The sequence below is a fragment of the Mus caroli genome, unplaced genomic scaffold (assembly GCF_978045245.1).
Source record: "Mus caroli unplaced genomic scaffold, Mus_caroli_1 scaffold_15, whole genome shotgun sequence".
NCBI classification, from domain to species: domain Eukaryota; kingdom Metazoa; phylum Chordata; class Mammalia; order Rodentia; family Muridae; genus Mus; species Mus caroli.
Genome location: NW_028227270.1, coordinates 57,063,556 through 57,080,638, shown reverse-complemented (window position 1 = coordinate 57,080,638; position 17,083 = coordinate 57,063,556). Strand labels below are relative to the sequence as shown.

Sequence of the window (17,083 nt, the reverse complement as noted above, 5' to 3'; positions counted from 1 at the left end):
TTATGTTGTGATTGGACCCTATGTACATTGAGTGTTGATGCCTGGTCCCTAGCACAGTTGGGCAGTTATTTACTAGTAGATAGCTTGCTTATTTATTTATTTATTTTTAAATTTATTTACATTTCAAGGGTTATCTCCTTACCCGGTTTCCTCTCCTCCTGGAAACCCTCTATCCCATCTCACCTCCCCCTGCTTCTATGAGGGTGTTCCTTCACCCACCCACCCACTCCCACCTCTCCACCCTTGATTCCCCTACACTGGGGCATCTATCCAGCCTTCATAGGACCAAGGACCTCTCCTCTCATTGATGCCTGACAAGGCCATCCTCTGCTACATATGCAGTTGGAGCCATGTGTACTCCTTGGTTGGTGACTTAATCCCTGGGAGCTCTGGAGGTTCTAGTTGGTTGATATTGTTGTTCTTCCTATGGGGTTGCAAACCCCTTAAGCTCCTTCAGTCCTTTCTCTAACTCCTCCATTGGGGACCCGCACTCAGTGCAATGATTGGCTGTGAGCATCTGACTCTGTATTTGTAAGGTTCTGGCAGGGCCTCTCAGGAGACAGCTATATCAGGGTCCTTTCAGCAAGCATTTCTTAGCATCCACAATAGTGTTGGAGTTTGGTGACTCTATCTGGGACTCTACCTGTCCCCAGGTAGGACAGTCTCTGGATGCCTTTCCTTCAGTCTCTGCTCTACATTTTGTCTCTATATTTGCTCCCATGAGTATTTTGTTCCTCCTTCTAAGAAGCAACCACACTTTGGTCTTTCTTCTTCTTGAGCTTCATGTGGTCTGTGAATTATATCTTGGATATTCAGGGTAGATCACTTTAATAGTTTGCTTTCTTCTTATTTCAGGATTTTCTTCAAATGCTGTTGGAGAACATTCCAGAAAACAAAAGGTAAGTACCAGTATAGGAATTAGGAGCCCCAGTTCACTTTTAATTTTGAAATAGCCCTACCTTTGTTTGACCCATTGTTACAACCTTGACTGTTGAGATTTCCTCTCTGCACCAAGGAACTTAGGGCAGCTCTTAGTGTCACAGATAGACCAGAAAATAGGTTGAGACTTCAGCAGCATGTCCAGCCCAGGCCCCTTCTGTGTGAAATAGGAAGCCAGCCAAGGGCACTCTGAGGCTTCAGCTGCCACAGCTAAGAATGGAGGAGAGGGCTGGGCAGGACTCAGTGATAGAGTGCTTGCTTGTCATGAGAGGATGCAGGGAAATTACTCTAGACCACTTCTTTAAAAATAGACAAACAAACAAACAAACAGAAGAGCAGGTTGGGGTGGCTCTAGTCAGTATAGATTTATATAAGGGCATACCGTTTCACTGAGGCAGAGACTGATATGCAGTAAGAATCTGAGGTGGAGGCCACTTTGTGGTCTCCTGTCTGAGACCACCGTTCATTGCTATAATAAAATGCCTGACAAAAAGCAACTTGGGAGAATGGATATATTTTAGCTCACAGTTCCAGGGTATAGTCTATCACTGTGGCAAAGTCAAGAGAGCAGAGGCTTCAGCAGCTGGTGAGATCACAGTCACAGGCAGAGAGAACGCTAAACATGATGCTTAGCTTTCTCTATACAACCTAGGGTCCAAAACCAGATAATACGGCCATATGTTTTCAGCCAAAGTTGTCCCCATCAATCAAAACAGTCAAGATACTCTCCTATAGTCACACCCACAAGCCAACCTGATTTAGATACTCACTCTTTGAGACTGTCTTCCTAAGTGATTCTAGACTGTGCTGAGTTGGTAATTAAAACTAACCATCATACCTTTTAGTTTCAGAGTTTGGAGTAAGTCATTTAAACCCACGTGGATAGTATTTTATCAGGTGTTAAAAAGCAAAGCTGATATCTATGTTTAAACAAGTTGCTCAACTGATGGTTTGTATGTGCATTAAAACATAAGCACTTCTTATGCATAGCACTGCACACAGATCTATGTGCATCATCATCAGCCCTGACTTTAATGTTCTCATAATCACCACCAGGGAGATTATTAGAAAGCAACAGAGTATGATGTCACTCAACCTTGAAACAACACTCTTACTTAGGGTCTCATGGATGGCAGGGTAGCCTCAAACTCACTACATAACTGAGGCTAACCTTGAACTTCTGAACTTCCTGCCTCTGTCTCTGCCGTCTGCCGTCTGCCGTCTGCCGTCTGCCCTCTGCCCTCTGCCCTCTGCCCTCTGCCTCTGCCTCCTGAGAACTGGGATTACAGGTTGTGTGTCACCACTACTAACTTATGTGATGCCAGGGATCAAACCCTTATACATGCTAGGCAAGAACTCACCCAACTGAACAGCAGCATGGGTGAACAACATTCTTTTTAGTATGTGATCTTTCTTTCATATTTGACCAAAAAGACAACTGAAGAAACATGACATAAGTCACCAGTATGTACCTTGGGGCCACGTAGGTAGTGTGGCTCCAGAGTTGTGAAAGCTGAGGTTGCAGAAGTTAAGTAGCTTTTCCTTTAGTGTATGAGCCCACAGGGACTGGCTCCATCCCATGACTATCTCATCTTCATGTTCCCTGCAAGCTTCATGAAAAGGAAGAACACACTGGTTGTTGGATGTGGTCATTTGCAGACCTGGGACCTGGCCTCACACAGCCTCTAGAGGAAACCCAGAGGCCCTGTTACCCATGTAGATTCCTCCACCTTGCTTCTTCTAAGGCTCTATCTTAACCCCTAAATATAAATACCCAAAGCATCATTTCTAATAGAAAACTGGCATTCAGACATCAAAGGGGACTCGTTGAACAATTTAAGTGTTTCTTTGTTGAAGGACTGACATTGCTTTTCTTTCTTTGACCTTCGGGCTTAGCTGTGCTTTTAATGCATGTGAACATTTTCAAGTGTGGACATGAATTCTTTGACATGGATATTGTTTTAGATTCATGCAAGGCCAGTCACTTGTATGTTGATGGGCCTGTCTGATAGGCAGTTTAATTAGATGTCTCAAGGGTAACTTATTATGCAACCAGGCTAGATCTAGAGAAGGGGGTACTGCGAGGACATGGAGGCTTTTTCTATACAGTGGATCTACCCTGGGTGACTTTGTTGAAACCTCCCTATGGCTCACCTTCCTCCAGCAGGTAGAAGCCTGGCTATTAGTCCTGGTTCTATTGTGGTCTTTCTTTCCAGTACAGGGGCTCACACTTGTCAGACAAGCACTCTGCCACTGGACTAAACCCTGATTATTCTTTGTGTATGAGTGTGCATACAGCAAGGTGTTTATGTAGTCAGAGAGCAGCTTTGTGGAGTGAAGTCTCTCCTCTACCTTTAGTGTACGTTCTAGAGAGTGAGCTCATACCATCTATCAGGTTTGCATAACAAGCACGTTTATCCGTTAAGCCATCTTACAGAACAAACATTAATAAAGCAGGAACATGCAAACATGAAGCCAATCCATGCTTCATTCAGAGTCAATGGATTTCTTGATTCCTGCCATTCTGTGCTCATTCACAAGCATAAACTGTAACTTCAATAACTGGGTAAGACAACAGGCTTTCAGGAGGCTGTGCTAAGGAACTGTGTTGTGTGGATGGCTTTAAATGTTTCCTGGTTTTTATTTGTTTTGTTTTTGGTTTGCTTTGGTTTGGTTTTTTTTGAGACAGGATTTCTCTGTGTAGCTCTGGCTGTCCTGGAACTCACTTTGTAGACCAGGTTGGCCTGGAACTCAGAAATCTGCCTGCCTCTGCCTCCCAAGTGTATTTTTGTTGTTTTTTTTTTTATAGACATATCATGGTGGTATCTTAGAGTTATCACTGATATAATGAAGCACCATGACCAAAGCAATTTGGGAAAGGGTTTATTTGGCTTATACCTCCACATCTCTGTTCATCACTGAAGGAAGTCAGGACAGGAACCTGGAGTTAGGAGCTGATGCAGAGGCCATGGAAGGGTGCTGCTTATTGGCTTGCTCCTCATAACTTGTTCAGCCCACTTTCTAATAGAACCCAGAACCCCAAGCCCAGGGGTGACACCATCTTCAATACACTGGGTCCTCTCTCATCAATCACTAACAAAGAAAATGCCTTACAGGCTTGCCTGCAGTCCGATCTTATGGAAGCAGTTTCTCATCAATTGAAGTTCCCTCTTCTCACATGACTCCAGCTTGTGTCAAGTTGACATAAAACCAGCCAGCACAGGTGGTGATTCTTCTGCAAAACTGATATCAGATGTGGCTATTTATTATTCAGAAGTAGACCTAAAATGTATACGTATTTCCCCCCTTTCTTCCTCAGTATTGGATGTGAAGCTCAAGGCTTCACACGTGCTAGGCATGTGCCTGGCTACCATGCTATAGTGGCAATAATTTCCTTTTCTTTTATACCTGCCCCCTAGGACAATAGCTCAGGTTCTCTGGTAGAGTTCAGAGGCCTTTATTTAGGACCTTAGGCATAGGAAATAGGGAAGAAGGGAGGGGGAAAGAGGAAGAGGAGGGTGAAAAGGAAGAAATTTATAGATGTGGCATATGGCCTCTTCTGTTGGTTATAAATTTGCATTCCGAGTGCTGACTGCATTCCTTCAGGACAAAGTTCTTAGGGCAGAAACACAGCAGTTTTCACAGAAGCACAGTACACTTTAGTTCGAGAGGTCTGTGTCTTTTAATCTCCATGATGCGGTATGGAGTTCATTTGGATGCCCTGAGCCCTCTGGCTCCACAGGCCTGGATTTTATTGTTGTAGATATTTACTGAGGCAACACACTGGGCCCACAAAGAAACTTTTGTTGTAGTTGTGGAGATTAGTGCAGCATCCATGGCCTGTGTGGCTGCCAACCACCCACTGCATCCCTTTGACAAGGCGGGACGCCTTTCCCAGTGGGACCATGCTTTGCTTAGCAGACTTAAGTCTCATTAAGAATTCTCCTTAAATATTAAAGTGGTCTCTTGCCTACAAAACAAAAACCAAAAAAAAAAAAAAAAAAAAAACCAAACCAAAACAACAACAACAAAAAAAACCTACTTCACCAAGTATATTCGAGTACATTTTTAAACTTAAACATCTTCTTGCCTGCTAACTAATCTCAAAATCTAGTTTGCCTGTTCAAGCAGATGGCTTGCTCTATTACCTATGCAGCATATTGTACTAATTTTATGTGGGCCTCCAAAGACTGCACATCTACCCCCTGGAGCCTCTAATCTTTGGCCCCGGTTGCAAACTGATCCTCTGGTACATCTGTTAGGCACTTGAGCCATGCTGAGCAGGCAAGGCTTCGCCTGTCACACTGAGTGGTTAGTGTCAAGCTTCCTCTGCACCTTTGTCTTGCCCCAACTTACTAACATCCTCTGTGGAGCATCTCCTGTAACAGGCTGTAGTCTGGACTATGGGAGAAGGGAGAGAATAAATCCAATGATAGCCTTCAAAGAGATCCTAACCAACTATCAAAATCTCAGGTCACTATAATCATCCATACAGGACATTAGAATCAGCACATGCAGAGTACTGTAAGGTCGGGGTCCTGGGGCAGGGGGTTTACAGATAGCAGACTCATCAGCCCTGAATTTGAAATGAGACCTAAAGGCAGAGCCTAGGTCTTAGGATGTTGGGGAGTGAAGAGGAATGGGAGGCTAGAAGCTCTACTAGATAACACTAGTACATTTGAGTCAAAAGATCTTGAGAACTGGAATTATTTCAGTGATGGTTACAGTGCCAGTGGGCTTTAAAGCAAAGAACAGAGTCATGGGTTGTTTGAGAGGTACCACAGTTAAAAATGGGTGAGTTGTCAAGTTGAATGAAGAAATCAGATGTGAGCCTGGCTTTTCTTTCTTGACCCATGAGCTACATTCTGAAGTGCAGTGGGTAGCTACTTGTCCCTGGAATCAGTATTGAGGGGAAAGAGATAGTGCTCAGGAGGCCATCTAGAAGGACCCATGTACCATCCTCCCCCTGCCAAAAACCTATGCTCCCCCGGAGAATAGCTGGTCCAACAACCTTGGTCCCCAGGTTCTGGTGTCAGCCACAGCTACTGATTAATCTTGCCCATCAATTACAGTATTTGTGTGTGCATGTTCATCTGTTTGTTTGCCCCCTTCCCCCTTTTCCTCCCCCACAGAGCAGGGAGCACTCATTTGCCCTGCCTCATAAGCAGTCTTCATTATCTACCTGAGCACAAATGCTTTGTTTTGATCAAGAAAATGAGCAACACCATGGAGAGCTCTGAGACATAAAAAGGATAATTTATCAGCAATTTAAAAACCTGTATAGAATTTAAGTTGTGCTCTCAGACAAGGACATTTCCATTCCAAACTCTGATCCTTTTCTCTGTCCAGAACATAAACATTCAAAGTTGTTGAGGCCTGGCATTTGTTTCATGTGAAACTGGTGGGAGTGTGTGCTGGGTTGTAGAGGGAAAATGTGAGGGTTAAAATCCCAGGAGGCTGAAGGCAGGAGCCAAGAATGATAGCAGCATGGTACCCAGTCACCAGCAAGCTGATGGGCCCATAATAGACACAGGTGATAGTTGCTGCTTCATTCAACACAGCAGCTCAGAAGTCAACAGCAAGACGTCCAGGTGTGTGCAACCTGTCTTCCTGCAAGCCTGTGCTTATTTCTGCTCACGTCCACGTCATGGAGAGATCACTTACGTGTTCCCTTTCTAGGCTCTGAACACAGCTTACTTTTCTAAGCAGTGTTGTATCAGGGAGAGAAGCACGTTCTGGTTCCTTCTCTATTAACTAATTATGCCCACATTTATAGTCCAGAGGGTCTCAAGATAGCCCATGGAAACTCCACGCTGCCATGTGAAGTGTGGTAAACACACACACACACACACACACACACACATACACACACATGCAGGCAGCCAGTGGGTAGCACTGCCTGCTGCTCCCAGTACCAGGTCTCAGCCGTAGGGTGGGAAAAGTGAATGCCCTAGTACAGATCTGAAGGTCATGCACCTTGGGTCTGTATCCAGTTAGCTATCTGCTGCATAAAATCAGTTTCTGTAGTGATGAGATATGCAGATGGGTCATTTTCTGTGTGTCCTGGGTCCTGGCTACATGGAAATGCCTCTGCTTGTCTGCTGGGATCATTTGAGTGACCTCAGAGGGAAAACACGCACCACCAGCTTAGACACTGTGGTGACTGTGACAGGCAGCTGTTCACTTAATCACTGCTGTGCCATTTCTATAGTAATGATCAAAGCAGCAAAACTATCATAGATGCTCACTTTGCTCTGAAGCCACATGGTCCACTTTTTCCCAGGGCGGGGGTGGAACAAGAAGTATCATTCTGTGGTGGCTCCCTTGCTTTTTAGGGGGCGAGTATTAATGCATGACTCTTCTTCTGATCGCCTAACATTTTACTCCACGGTTCCCAGACAGGCTTAGTGCACTAACAGCAGAGCTTAGAAGTCCCTCCAGCAATTCTGACTTTGGCCAGAATCCACCTAGGTTGTAGACTGAACACTTGCTCAGGTGGTCATCATCCACTTCACATAGCTTCCATAAGGACCAAATGATTGTGCTTATAAGATGCTTTCAATCTTTCCAGAGAAAAGTGGCCTGAAAATTCAAACTGTCTTCAGTTAAGGCAGGAGAGTTTTTGCTCCTGACTAGCCTAGAGAGCTCTCCTGTTCTCACATCTCTGCCCCTAAAGGCTCTCTTCTTCTCTTAAAATGTAATTGGAGAGCTGACAAGCAGGGCAGCCACAGCAGGAAGCAGGCCACCTTTAGGGGTGAGAAGTGTTAGCAAGAAGGGACAGCTATGTTGGGCACACATGCACAGATGCACAGGCTCTGTGTCTGTGGTGTGTTTATACCACAGCAGAAAGGGATTCGTGATGAAGCCCAGGTTCCACACAGGAAGGAAAGCAGAGCTTTATAAATTTCAATCCCAGCTCTTCAGGTACTGTCTGCGCAGCCTTAGGTAAGTTTCCTAAGCCCTGAGGACTTTGTTCAATTCCATGCAGTGCACAACAACACTGGATTTGTGCTGTTCCTCTAAGGCTTAGGTGGATGTTTTCTGTACTGCTCTTATATAGTAAGTACATAGATGGCAGCTACCACTTCTGTGCCTCCACTTGGCAGTGCTTAGAGAGAACTTTATTTTTTTCCTGTTTTAGTGCCACCAGAGAGTCTGTGTGAAGAAACTGAATATGGCAGCAGTATCTGCTTCACTACTAGCCAGTGAACAAGCTATCAGCATTGGCCAAAGATAGGCACAGTAGTGGTCACGTGCCTTCTGGGGAATACTGTCTGGTAGAGATTAATAGAAGCCAGAGTCTACTGCCAGTCTTTCAGCCTTCCATACCCTTCCCCAGCATTCTATGTCCTTGGCATGGGTGGCACATACTCAGGGAACTGAGGTAGAAGGACCTTGAGTTTGAAATCATCCTGTGCTACATAGACTATATCTCTAAAATAAGTGCATATGCACACACATGCACACATACCAGCAAATCAGCAGCTTGCCATGTGGCCTCCCTGCCTCTAGCTTCTTCCTTGTTTTGTAGTCTGTTCTCACACCATGCTAGGTGCTACTGGCTGGGCCAAGCCTTATCTACACCTTGTCTCTGTGGGACAGGCATGTAGGCGTGTCTTCTTACTCTGTGTCTCCTCCATCTCCACTGTTCCTGCTCGACTACATGTTCAAGTGGCACCCCTTCCCTAGCCTCTCTGAGTGTTGGTATCCTCTACCCATTTATCTTCCCTGAGTGAGAAGATGGTCTTCCATATCACAGATGCACATTCTACAAGCTGTAGCATCTTATGAAGCACCCATCATCTATTCTTCAGACACAGTGACTCTCTGGGATGTTTTCACCTCAGCTCCCCTCTACTCTGGGCATGGTATCCCCACCAGATGCTTGTCTCATACAGATGTTTGCGTGACCCTTGGGCTCCTTGCCTGAGGACTTGGGACAATGCTCAACACCTACTTTCTCAGTCTTTGCTCCCAGCCTCTCTTTATGACATGAAAAGAAGAGTCTTGCAATGGAAATTCCACAAAGGAAATGATGTTGTATCCTGAATTTACTCCTCTGTGGTGATGCCCAACAGCTGTTCACCATCTTTTGTAGAATCACTCAGAAATGGCAATTAAGTCACCACTCAGATGTTGCCTTTTCAGGACATGTAATCCCAGTTCCTATGAACTCTCAGATGCATCCTCTGTGTCTGACTCTGACCATCCATGCTACTAAGCATTCTAAGTGCTGTCTCTCCCCATATACTGTTTTCTCCCCAGACCTGTTTTCCTAGATGCCAGGTGCATGGCAGCCTTAGAAGTGCCTCTGACTTTGGCTTTTCTATGGGTCACTAAGATAATGCCAGAGTGTAGCTCACAGGAGTCTGGATAGAAATTAAGCCAGTAAACAACACTTCCTACCTACATCCCAGAAAATAATGGTTTGTTGTTGTTTTCCCTTGAGATGTGTGAGGCTAGCATATAAGACTGATTTCTGTTCACTTGAGACAACTCAGTTGAAGGCCTATTCTTGTTTGGAACAAAGGCACTCTGTCCAGCACCTTACCTACCATTGATGATGCCACTGGGACACAGTTTACTTGGTGGAGGGGTCTGTTTCCTGTGCTCATCCTGAGAAGCCCTGGGTTTTGAGCACTGGAGCCAGTTCTGTGTATACTAGTTTCTAGGCCTGTCTTCTGGGACCTTCTCTCCTGTTTTTCCCCAAGGGGCCAGCCAGACCTACCCTCATAGTCCTGTCTGGTCAGTCAAGTCCACTGAGGGTGTATTGGGACCTTTGCCCAAGCTCAAGGGAAGACAGTGATCCTCCTGATGGTGCTCTGAGGAGCAATCTGTCTCTGAGTATAAGATGTACAGAGAGCTTGGCTGTTTGCACTGGATTGATGGTGTTACATGGTAGCAGGTGATGAAAAGGCCAGCAGTGGAGGTCCTCAGCTTTCTTGTGAGGCGTTCCTGGAAATGCCACTGATTACAGGGACCAGAAAGGCCTGACCGGCTGTCTTCTTAGGCCCGCTCCCCATCATCTGCCTATCCTATTGTGAGGCACTGGCTGTAGAAGCTCAGACCCTCATCATATATGCCCTGTGTTTCAGCCCACTGAAGGCTGATTCCTGACCAGATGCCCACAGTAGGCTACACTCAGCCTTGTCGCACCTCAGCATCCTTCATATTTCTACAACTTCTGTCATCAATAGAGAAATTGTAGAGGGGATTTACTTGGGGACTTAAATTTATTTGTGTGCAGGTGTGTGTTCATGTACCTGCTCATGGATGCCAGATGACTACTCCGGAGAGTCAGCTCTCAATTTCACCCTGCTAGGGCAGGGGCTCTTTTGTTTCCTGCTATCTGGCCCACACATTTTGAGACAGTTGTTTTGTTTCTACTTCCCTTCTCCTGATAGGAGTGCTGGGATTGCCATGATGTGCCATTTGTGTAGGTCCTAGGATGGAACTCTAGCCACCAGGCTTAAACAGCCAAGGCTTTTAATAGAACCATCTCCCTGCCCCAAGAAATGTGTTTTTATTCATTCAGATAAAAATATCTCCACAAAAACCCACTTTCCTACCAGGAACCGAGGTGAGTGCTGAGTGCTGGGGTTAGCTGGTAGAGAGTGTCCATCCTTCAAGAAGACAGTAAACGTGATGCCACCAAACCATTCCATCCCAAGTGTGCTAGATCGAGGGGGCAGAGAGTGATGAGTATACCCAAGGAAGCAGGCTGCCTTCTTCCTGCCTAAGGTTTTGGCTAAGTGAGCAGATATTGGGCATGAGCAGGAATTGCCTGGTACCGAAGGAAGACTGCCAGCTGTTACTATACCAGATATTTAATGATTTTATAGACCAGTAAGTCAGCAGGGCAAGAAAGCACTTACATTTCAACCAATGTAATAAATATTCATAATACTGCACAGAGAGGGGCTTTGATGTGAGTCTGCCTGGAAAACAAACAGGTGGGCCAATCACACTGTGCCCTGTTCTTGCGGCCCATTGTTACTGCCCATTTCATAGACTTGTTGCCACACTAGCAGCCTGCCGGTGCTTCATCAGTTTCAGTGTGCAGACACTACTGTTCACTGGAGAGATCACCCTAACGTGATGGGTTCCTTCCCACACCCCAACCAGTGGGGCAGTGCTCATCCTCAAGAGAGTACCTCCTCTGCCTGAATACTTAGCCATGTCCTGGCTCTTTGTGTTCTGAAGCCTTTTTTTTTTTTTTTTTTTTTTTTAACTCTTTGGTTCTTGTTTTGTTTTTGAAGGCTCGGCCTGTCTGTTGAGAACATCATCCGCGATTGGCTTGAGTGTTCCGGAATACCTAAGGTACCTGCCAACTGTTTCAGGAATAGAGTAAAGCTTACTAGCCTCTCAACCATGGCAGTAATGTGTCTATAAAAGTAACTGTCAGGAAAATGCTGGCTTGAGTCCCTGTGGGATGTAGGTGAATGTGATAGTGGCCATGTGTTGTGTAGTAAGTGAGGCCATGCAAAGCATTTTGGGTAGAGTCTCCAAGCAACAGTTTAATACCTTCAGTAGGTGAAGCAGATTGCTTGGGTATAGCCAAACAGGTGATCTGGTTTGCCACAGCTTTACCTGACCGTTGTACTTGTTTCCATTCCAACCCTATCTTTTAGCTTCCTCCCTGTTGTTTTATGCATCAGGCTGGCATCTCCACCTAGTCATTGCTTTGTCTTGGGACCCTGGATTCAACTTTTTCTCTCTTTTAATTCATGGGTATCTGTGAAAGAGAAATCCCCATGGGAAGGTCCATGTTTCTAGGATCTATTGGGTAATCCAGGTTCCTCCCTAGTCCAGATGCTGGCCTAAGGACCAGGCTAACTGTGTAGTAGCCCTTGGTGGCTGTGGACAGACCCTAGCAAAGTTTGGTCCTGTTTTCAGGTCAGCACCCCCTGTACTCTGCTTATTCTTTCTGGTTTTGTGGCTAGTTATGTGAACTTCTGCTTTGGAGTGTCTGGGTACAAGCCGTGAAATGAAGTGGAGGGTGTTGAGTCTTCCAACATGGGGAAATGTCACTACCAGCTACCATCAGCTCGCTGGGAGATACTTGGCCTTCAGTTCAGAACTGTGTGCTAGCCACTCGAAGTTACTGGTTGGCTCAGTCCCTCTGGGAACCATCAAAGAAATATAAACTAAACAAAGCAGGTGAGAGGATGCTGCCTGGAGCCCTAACAGCTGTACTTTCGCATCAGCTATGTTATGAGAGCCTGTGGCTTCTAAGAAGGTGACTTCAGAATGTGATAAGTTGTAGAACCAACCTCACCATGCAGTATTTTGGGTGAGGCTTCTCTGGTAGTTTCACTGGAGTTTGTCTTATAGGCCTAAGGAGGCTGCTGGAGGCTCCTAGGCCTTCTTGGTGTGGCTGCTCTAGAACAGGACCCTTATTTGTACCAGCTAGCCAGGAGGGAAGAAAGAGGAATTCCTAAAGTCTGAGCAGTGCCTGCTAGGAAGTAGGCCGCCCACAAGGCATATGAGGTAGGACTGACCGACCCTCTTCTTGGTGGCAACAAGGGATGTTGCCTCATACAAACTGGGAGAAAGAAAAAGAAAGGGTAAGATTTGCCTCTGAGATGAACCTTTCTTCCCAAGATCTAGTTGCATTCGTGACAGCTTTAGCAGAGACAAGGCTTTCCACCATGAACTGATGAAACCTACTGTCAAAACAGCCAGGTGCGATGAGGCTCAGCAGCTATAACTTATCTTTAAGGCCCAGCTGACGTTTCCCTTGGTGCTTAGTTGTTGAGTAAAAACAGCAGCAGACAGAAGCAAGCCTGATTTAGTGCATAAGTTAGGCTGGTAAGCAATCACAGGGTGTCTTTTCATCCCCACCACCGCACCCCAGTTCTCTGGTTATTTATGTGGCCACTGGTGATCTACCTACCTGCTTTCCGCCCCTTTCACACTCCTTGTAAGTTTCTTTTTGTTTCCACTTCAGTGAAATGCTTGGCAGGGCCTGAGAGCCTGTGGTGGCAGGAGCTCGCAGTGAATGGGACACCTTGTTCTTCATCCCGCCATTATAATATAAAGTTACTAGCATGCCTGCCCTGAAGTGACAGCACAGCACCAACAGGCTCTCTGCTCTTTGTTCTCCTCAGAATTTCTGTCCTCCAGCAACCGAATTCTCTGATGACAGAGACCAGTGTTCTTTTATGAAGTTTCCATCCCACAGGCTACAGAGGCTTTTTGTCTTCTCGGAAAGGCCTGCCTCAATTTTCCTCCACAGCTCTGCTGAATATAAATCATAAAGAGAAAATAAGTGGGCATAGCTTCAGGAGCAGCAGAAGTGGGCATGAGACCCACAGACACGAAAGCTTTGGATCCAGCCTCAAGGAACACCTCATCCTGTAGCCTTTGGCCTCGCAGAGACTGAGATTATCTGTGTTCTCAGACTTGTTGCCTTTTGTCAATTTTTATGAAAAGATTATATACTTATTTGAGGATATGAAAAGCTTTTAGTAGGAAAATTAGAATGACACCGGGTGACTTTTTTTCCCCACACTGTGGTATTTGAGGCAGGGTCCCACATAGTCCAGACTGGCTTTGGATTTCTCGTAGCTGAAGTTGCCCACCCACATTTCAGTACTCCCCGAATGCTGGGGCTCCAGGTGTGTACCTCTGTGGCTGGTAACCAAAGAGAAGGGTTTAGTGCACCTCTTTTCAGCCACCATTCAGAATCTATATCTACATTTTTTTGTCCTTTCTACACCATTTTTGTTTTGATTTTGAGGTGCAGGAGACAGAACTCAGGGCTCTGTGCATGATGGATATGTTTCCCGCCAATTATAAAATAAAAACAGTAAGCCCCAGAAGCAAGGCCACCCAGAAGCCTAAACTGTGGACCCACTGCTGTGTCAGTCTCAGAGGTAACCCAGGCCTACTGACAGCAGGCTGTGAGCCTCATGCTTGCTTTCTGGTCTACGTAGTCGATATCTATACTTTTCAAGATAAATCACGACCTTGGTCTGAGCTTTTAGACAGTGTTTCTTCACTACTTTCCTTTGTCCTTTGATAAAAGCTAAAGAGCAAATGTTGGCAACTGCTGCTTCTTGATGTTGTCGGCTCTCCAGTCCTGGGCTGGACTAGTGTACAGCTGTCTCCTAGTCTACTGGGCATTAGTTCCAGAACCCCTCAGAGGACAGCCAGCCCTTCTGTACAGTGGCTTAGTGTGTCCATGCAGCCATCACAATCCCCATGTGTGTGAAAGCCATCGTCTGCCATCACACCGTTCCCCAGAGACTTAATTGGCATTCTTGATCAGTCTGATGTGGCTGTTTCTCTTCATGTGTGCCCTAAGGCCCACTTCACCCTTAGTCACGTTTCAACCTCCATTACATGGTCTCAGTACAGATGCACTAGAGATGGCATTTCTTCATTCAGGTCTTCAGTCCTCCTTGGTTTAATTGCTACAGAGCCTTGGAAGATCCTCTGGAACTTGTCAAGTCCTGAGGTCCTCCCCATAAACAACTCCACAGTCCTGATCCCATTCCCCAGAACCTGCACCACTTCCTTGTTGTATTTTGCCTGGGCTGTGTAGTAGCTAATTGGTCATGGAGCAGCCAAGCTCTTTTCTTTTTGTGTGTCTGTTTATCATCCACATCAGTGTCAAGTGAGTTCTCCCCAAACACAGCTCAAATCCTTCCTCACCAGGGCTCTCTTTATTGGCAGTGTTCTGAGAATGCTCTCTGGCCTGCTGGTGATACTTTCAGTCCTGCCCAAGGCTGTCATCTTCAGAGACTTTTTGTCCCACTTTCCAAGCATAGCAGACTCCAAAAACAACAGTCACCTTTGCACATGCTCTTTCCTATCTCTCTAACATTCTCTCTCTTCTGTTTTGTATTCATTACAACTTGACCTTACATGTTTCTCATGCTGTCCTTCTCGTCCCTGCCAGGAAGAAGCTTTACATCTGAAGCATCCCCATAGTTCTTGCCACTATACGCATGGTTCTGGTTTTTCTGCTTAGCCTTTTTTGGTGCTCAGAAGCCCTTTGTCTGATAGAGAAGTGACAGAAACACATGGCATTGAGTACTAGAACTATATCTAGCACACATGGACACCTGGACTAATTAATTAGTCAATTAATATATATGTGTGTAGTATGTATGTATGTATGTATGTATGTGTGTGTGTGTGTGTGTATTTGGTGAGACAGGGTCCCATTATGTAGTCCTGGGACTCATAGACCTTGATAGTTCTGCCTCCTGAGTGGGATTGCAGGCCTGTGTGAACAGCTGGCCTCAGTGGCTGAATCTTAAGTCTAATCTTAATTAAATTTGTCTAAATTTAAAAGTTAATAAATCTATATTGCTTGATACATCTCAGGTATAATAATAAACCCACTTTTCAACTGTAGATTTTATGTAATAAAAATAAAACCCAAGCGTTTATGATTAAAACTCAGCATTTGGGTTGAGATGGAATGTGTACCAGATTATGAAGCCTCATACTAATAAGAAAGGAGGAGGAGAAGAAAGAAAGAAAAAAGAAAAAAAAAGTGAAGCATTTCTCTAATATAAATTTTTTTGGCCACATTTGAAATGGTAGTGTTGGAGTGCACAGTACAGTTGGTGCCCATTCCTTTGGTTGCTACATGAGGTCAGCCAGCTACAGGTAAAAATATTTTTAAAGAAACTGCCTCTGAACACCTACAGACCCCCTGGAGCAGCAGTGTGCCCTCTGATTTTGCCCTCTGGTTTTGAACAAACTGGGCAGGAAGACCGCATGCTGTACCTGCACCACTTTATGTAAGGGGCTGGAGTGTCACCGGGTTTTATGCCCACAGGGGTCTTGGACCAGTCCTTCAGATGCTACAAGATGAACTAATTCATTAAAACCTCATCTGGGACTTTAGTAGAAGCTGGAGTAGCTGAATGGAGTACATGGGGGTCGGTGGGTGTCACATTAGTAAACAGTTCGGTTGGAGGGTAGAATGCAGTAACCTGTAGTTTATGTAGATGCAGACTCAGCCCTGCACGTATCACTGGGCCATGGGATTGCCCTGCTTCTGGACAATGAAAGAAGCCAAGATGAATAATGGTTCACTTTCTGGACTGGACCTCCTCAGTTGGATCACTGTGGCTCAGGATGTTGCCCAGGATCATGTGTCATGCGGACATCCGTGGTATATGCTGCAGCCTAAGGCCGTGTTGATGTCTACAAGCTGTGCTGCCATGGGGCCATACTAATCTATGTGGCCTTCACTGCCTCCTGAGACCATGGTGATGTCTGAGCCATGCTACCACCAAGGGCCATGTCTGGGTCCATGGTCCTAGAGTAGCTGGGGGTCTATGTTGATGTCTGTGACCCATGTTAACCACTGAAGACTATGCAGATGTCCATGATCCAAACTATAGCCTGAAGCCAACCTGATGTCTATAGGCCATGCTGCTGCAGAGCGCCACACTGATGTGAGTGGCCTACATTGCCACATGAGGCCATGTTGATGCCCATGGTCCAGGCTGCCTCTGAGTGTCTTGTCTGTGTTGGGGGTCCTACTGAAGCCATATCACCAGAAACCATGAGCAAGCCCATGATCTGACCTCCTACTGACTGTAAAGCACAAGGAGGCTCCTCTGGCAGTGCTACTGATGATTGCAGATGCACATCTGAGGAGGAGGAGTATGGAAGGCTTAAGTGACAACCCTTACCACCCCAGGAAGCCATCAAAGACAACTCTTAAAAACTGTGATAAGGGGGCAGCAGAGATGGCTCAGTGAGTAAGAGCGCTGACTGCTTTTCATGAGGTTCTGAGTTCAATTCCCAGCAACCACATGGTGGCCCAATAAGTCTTTTAAAAACTGTGATAAAGATGCTGAGATGTAGCTTTCCACAACTCATTGCTTTTGGCAACTCTGTAGGTGGAGAAGGACTCAATTTTCTTTAGAGGGTGGGCCAATGGGAGTTTCACCATGCTCTAGTAAGTATATGGACAATACAGATTGAACTTTTTTGGGAAGGGATGTAGGTCACAAGGGATGACATGGAAGTACTGGGAGGTGAGAGTGATTGGGGTGTATGAGGTAAAATTCCCAAAGAACAATAAAAATATTATTTTGAAAAACAAAAACTTTATCTGCTATGCCTTACTTTAAAGATGTAGCACCTGCATTGAGTGTGATAGAGTAGGTCT

The 17,083-nt window shown here is 45.5% G+C and overlaps 1 protein-coding gene across 11 annotated transcripts in view; it reads left to right on the top strand.

Moving 5' to 3' along the window:
* The window catches only part of Aopep (aminopeptidase O (putative)), a 322,738-nt gene that overhangs the window by 224,795 nt on the left and 80,860 nt on the right, over nt 1–17,083 (top strand). For 10 of the 11 annotated variants that reach the window (XR_015045416.1, XR_003834639.1, XR_003834638.1 and 7 more), the window contains 2 exons: nt 856–899; nt 11,199–11,259. Coding sequence is in view for 7 of the 11 variants with exons in the window: in XM_029468263.2 (XP_029324123.1) it covers nt 856–899; nt 11,199–11,259 (105 nt within the window). In the remaining 4 variants the exon portion in view is untranslated. The remainder of the gene's footprint in view (nt 1–855; nt 900–11,198; nt 11,260–17,083) is intronic. The other variant, XR_015045417.1, reaches the window with a different exon arrangement.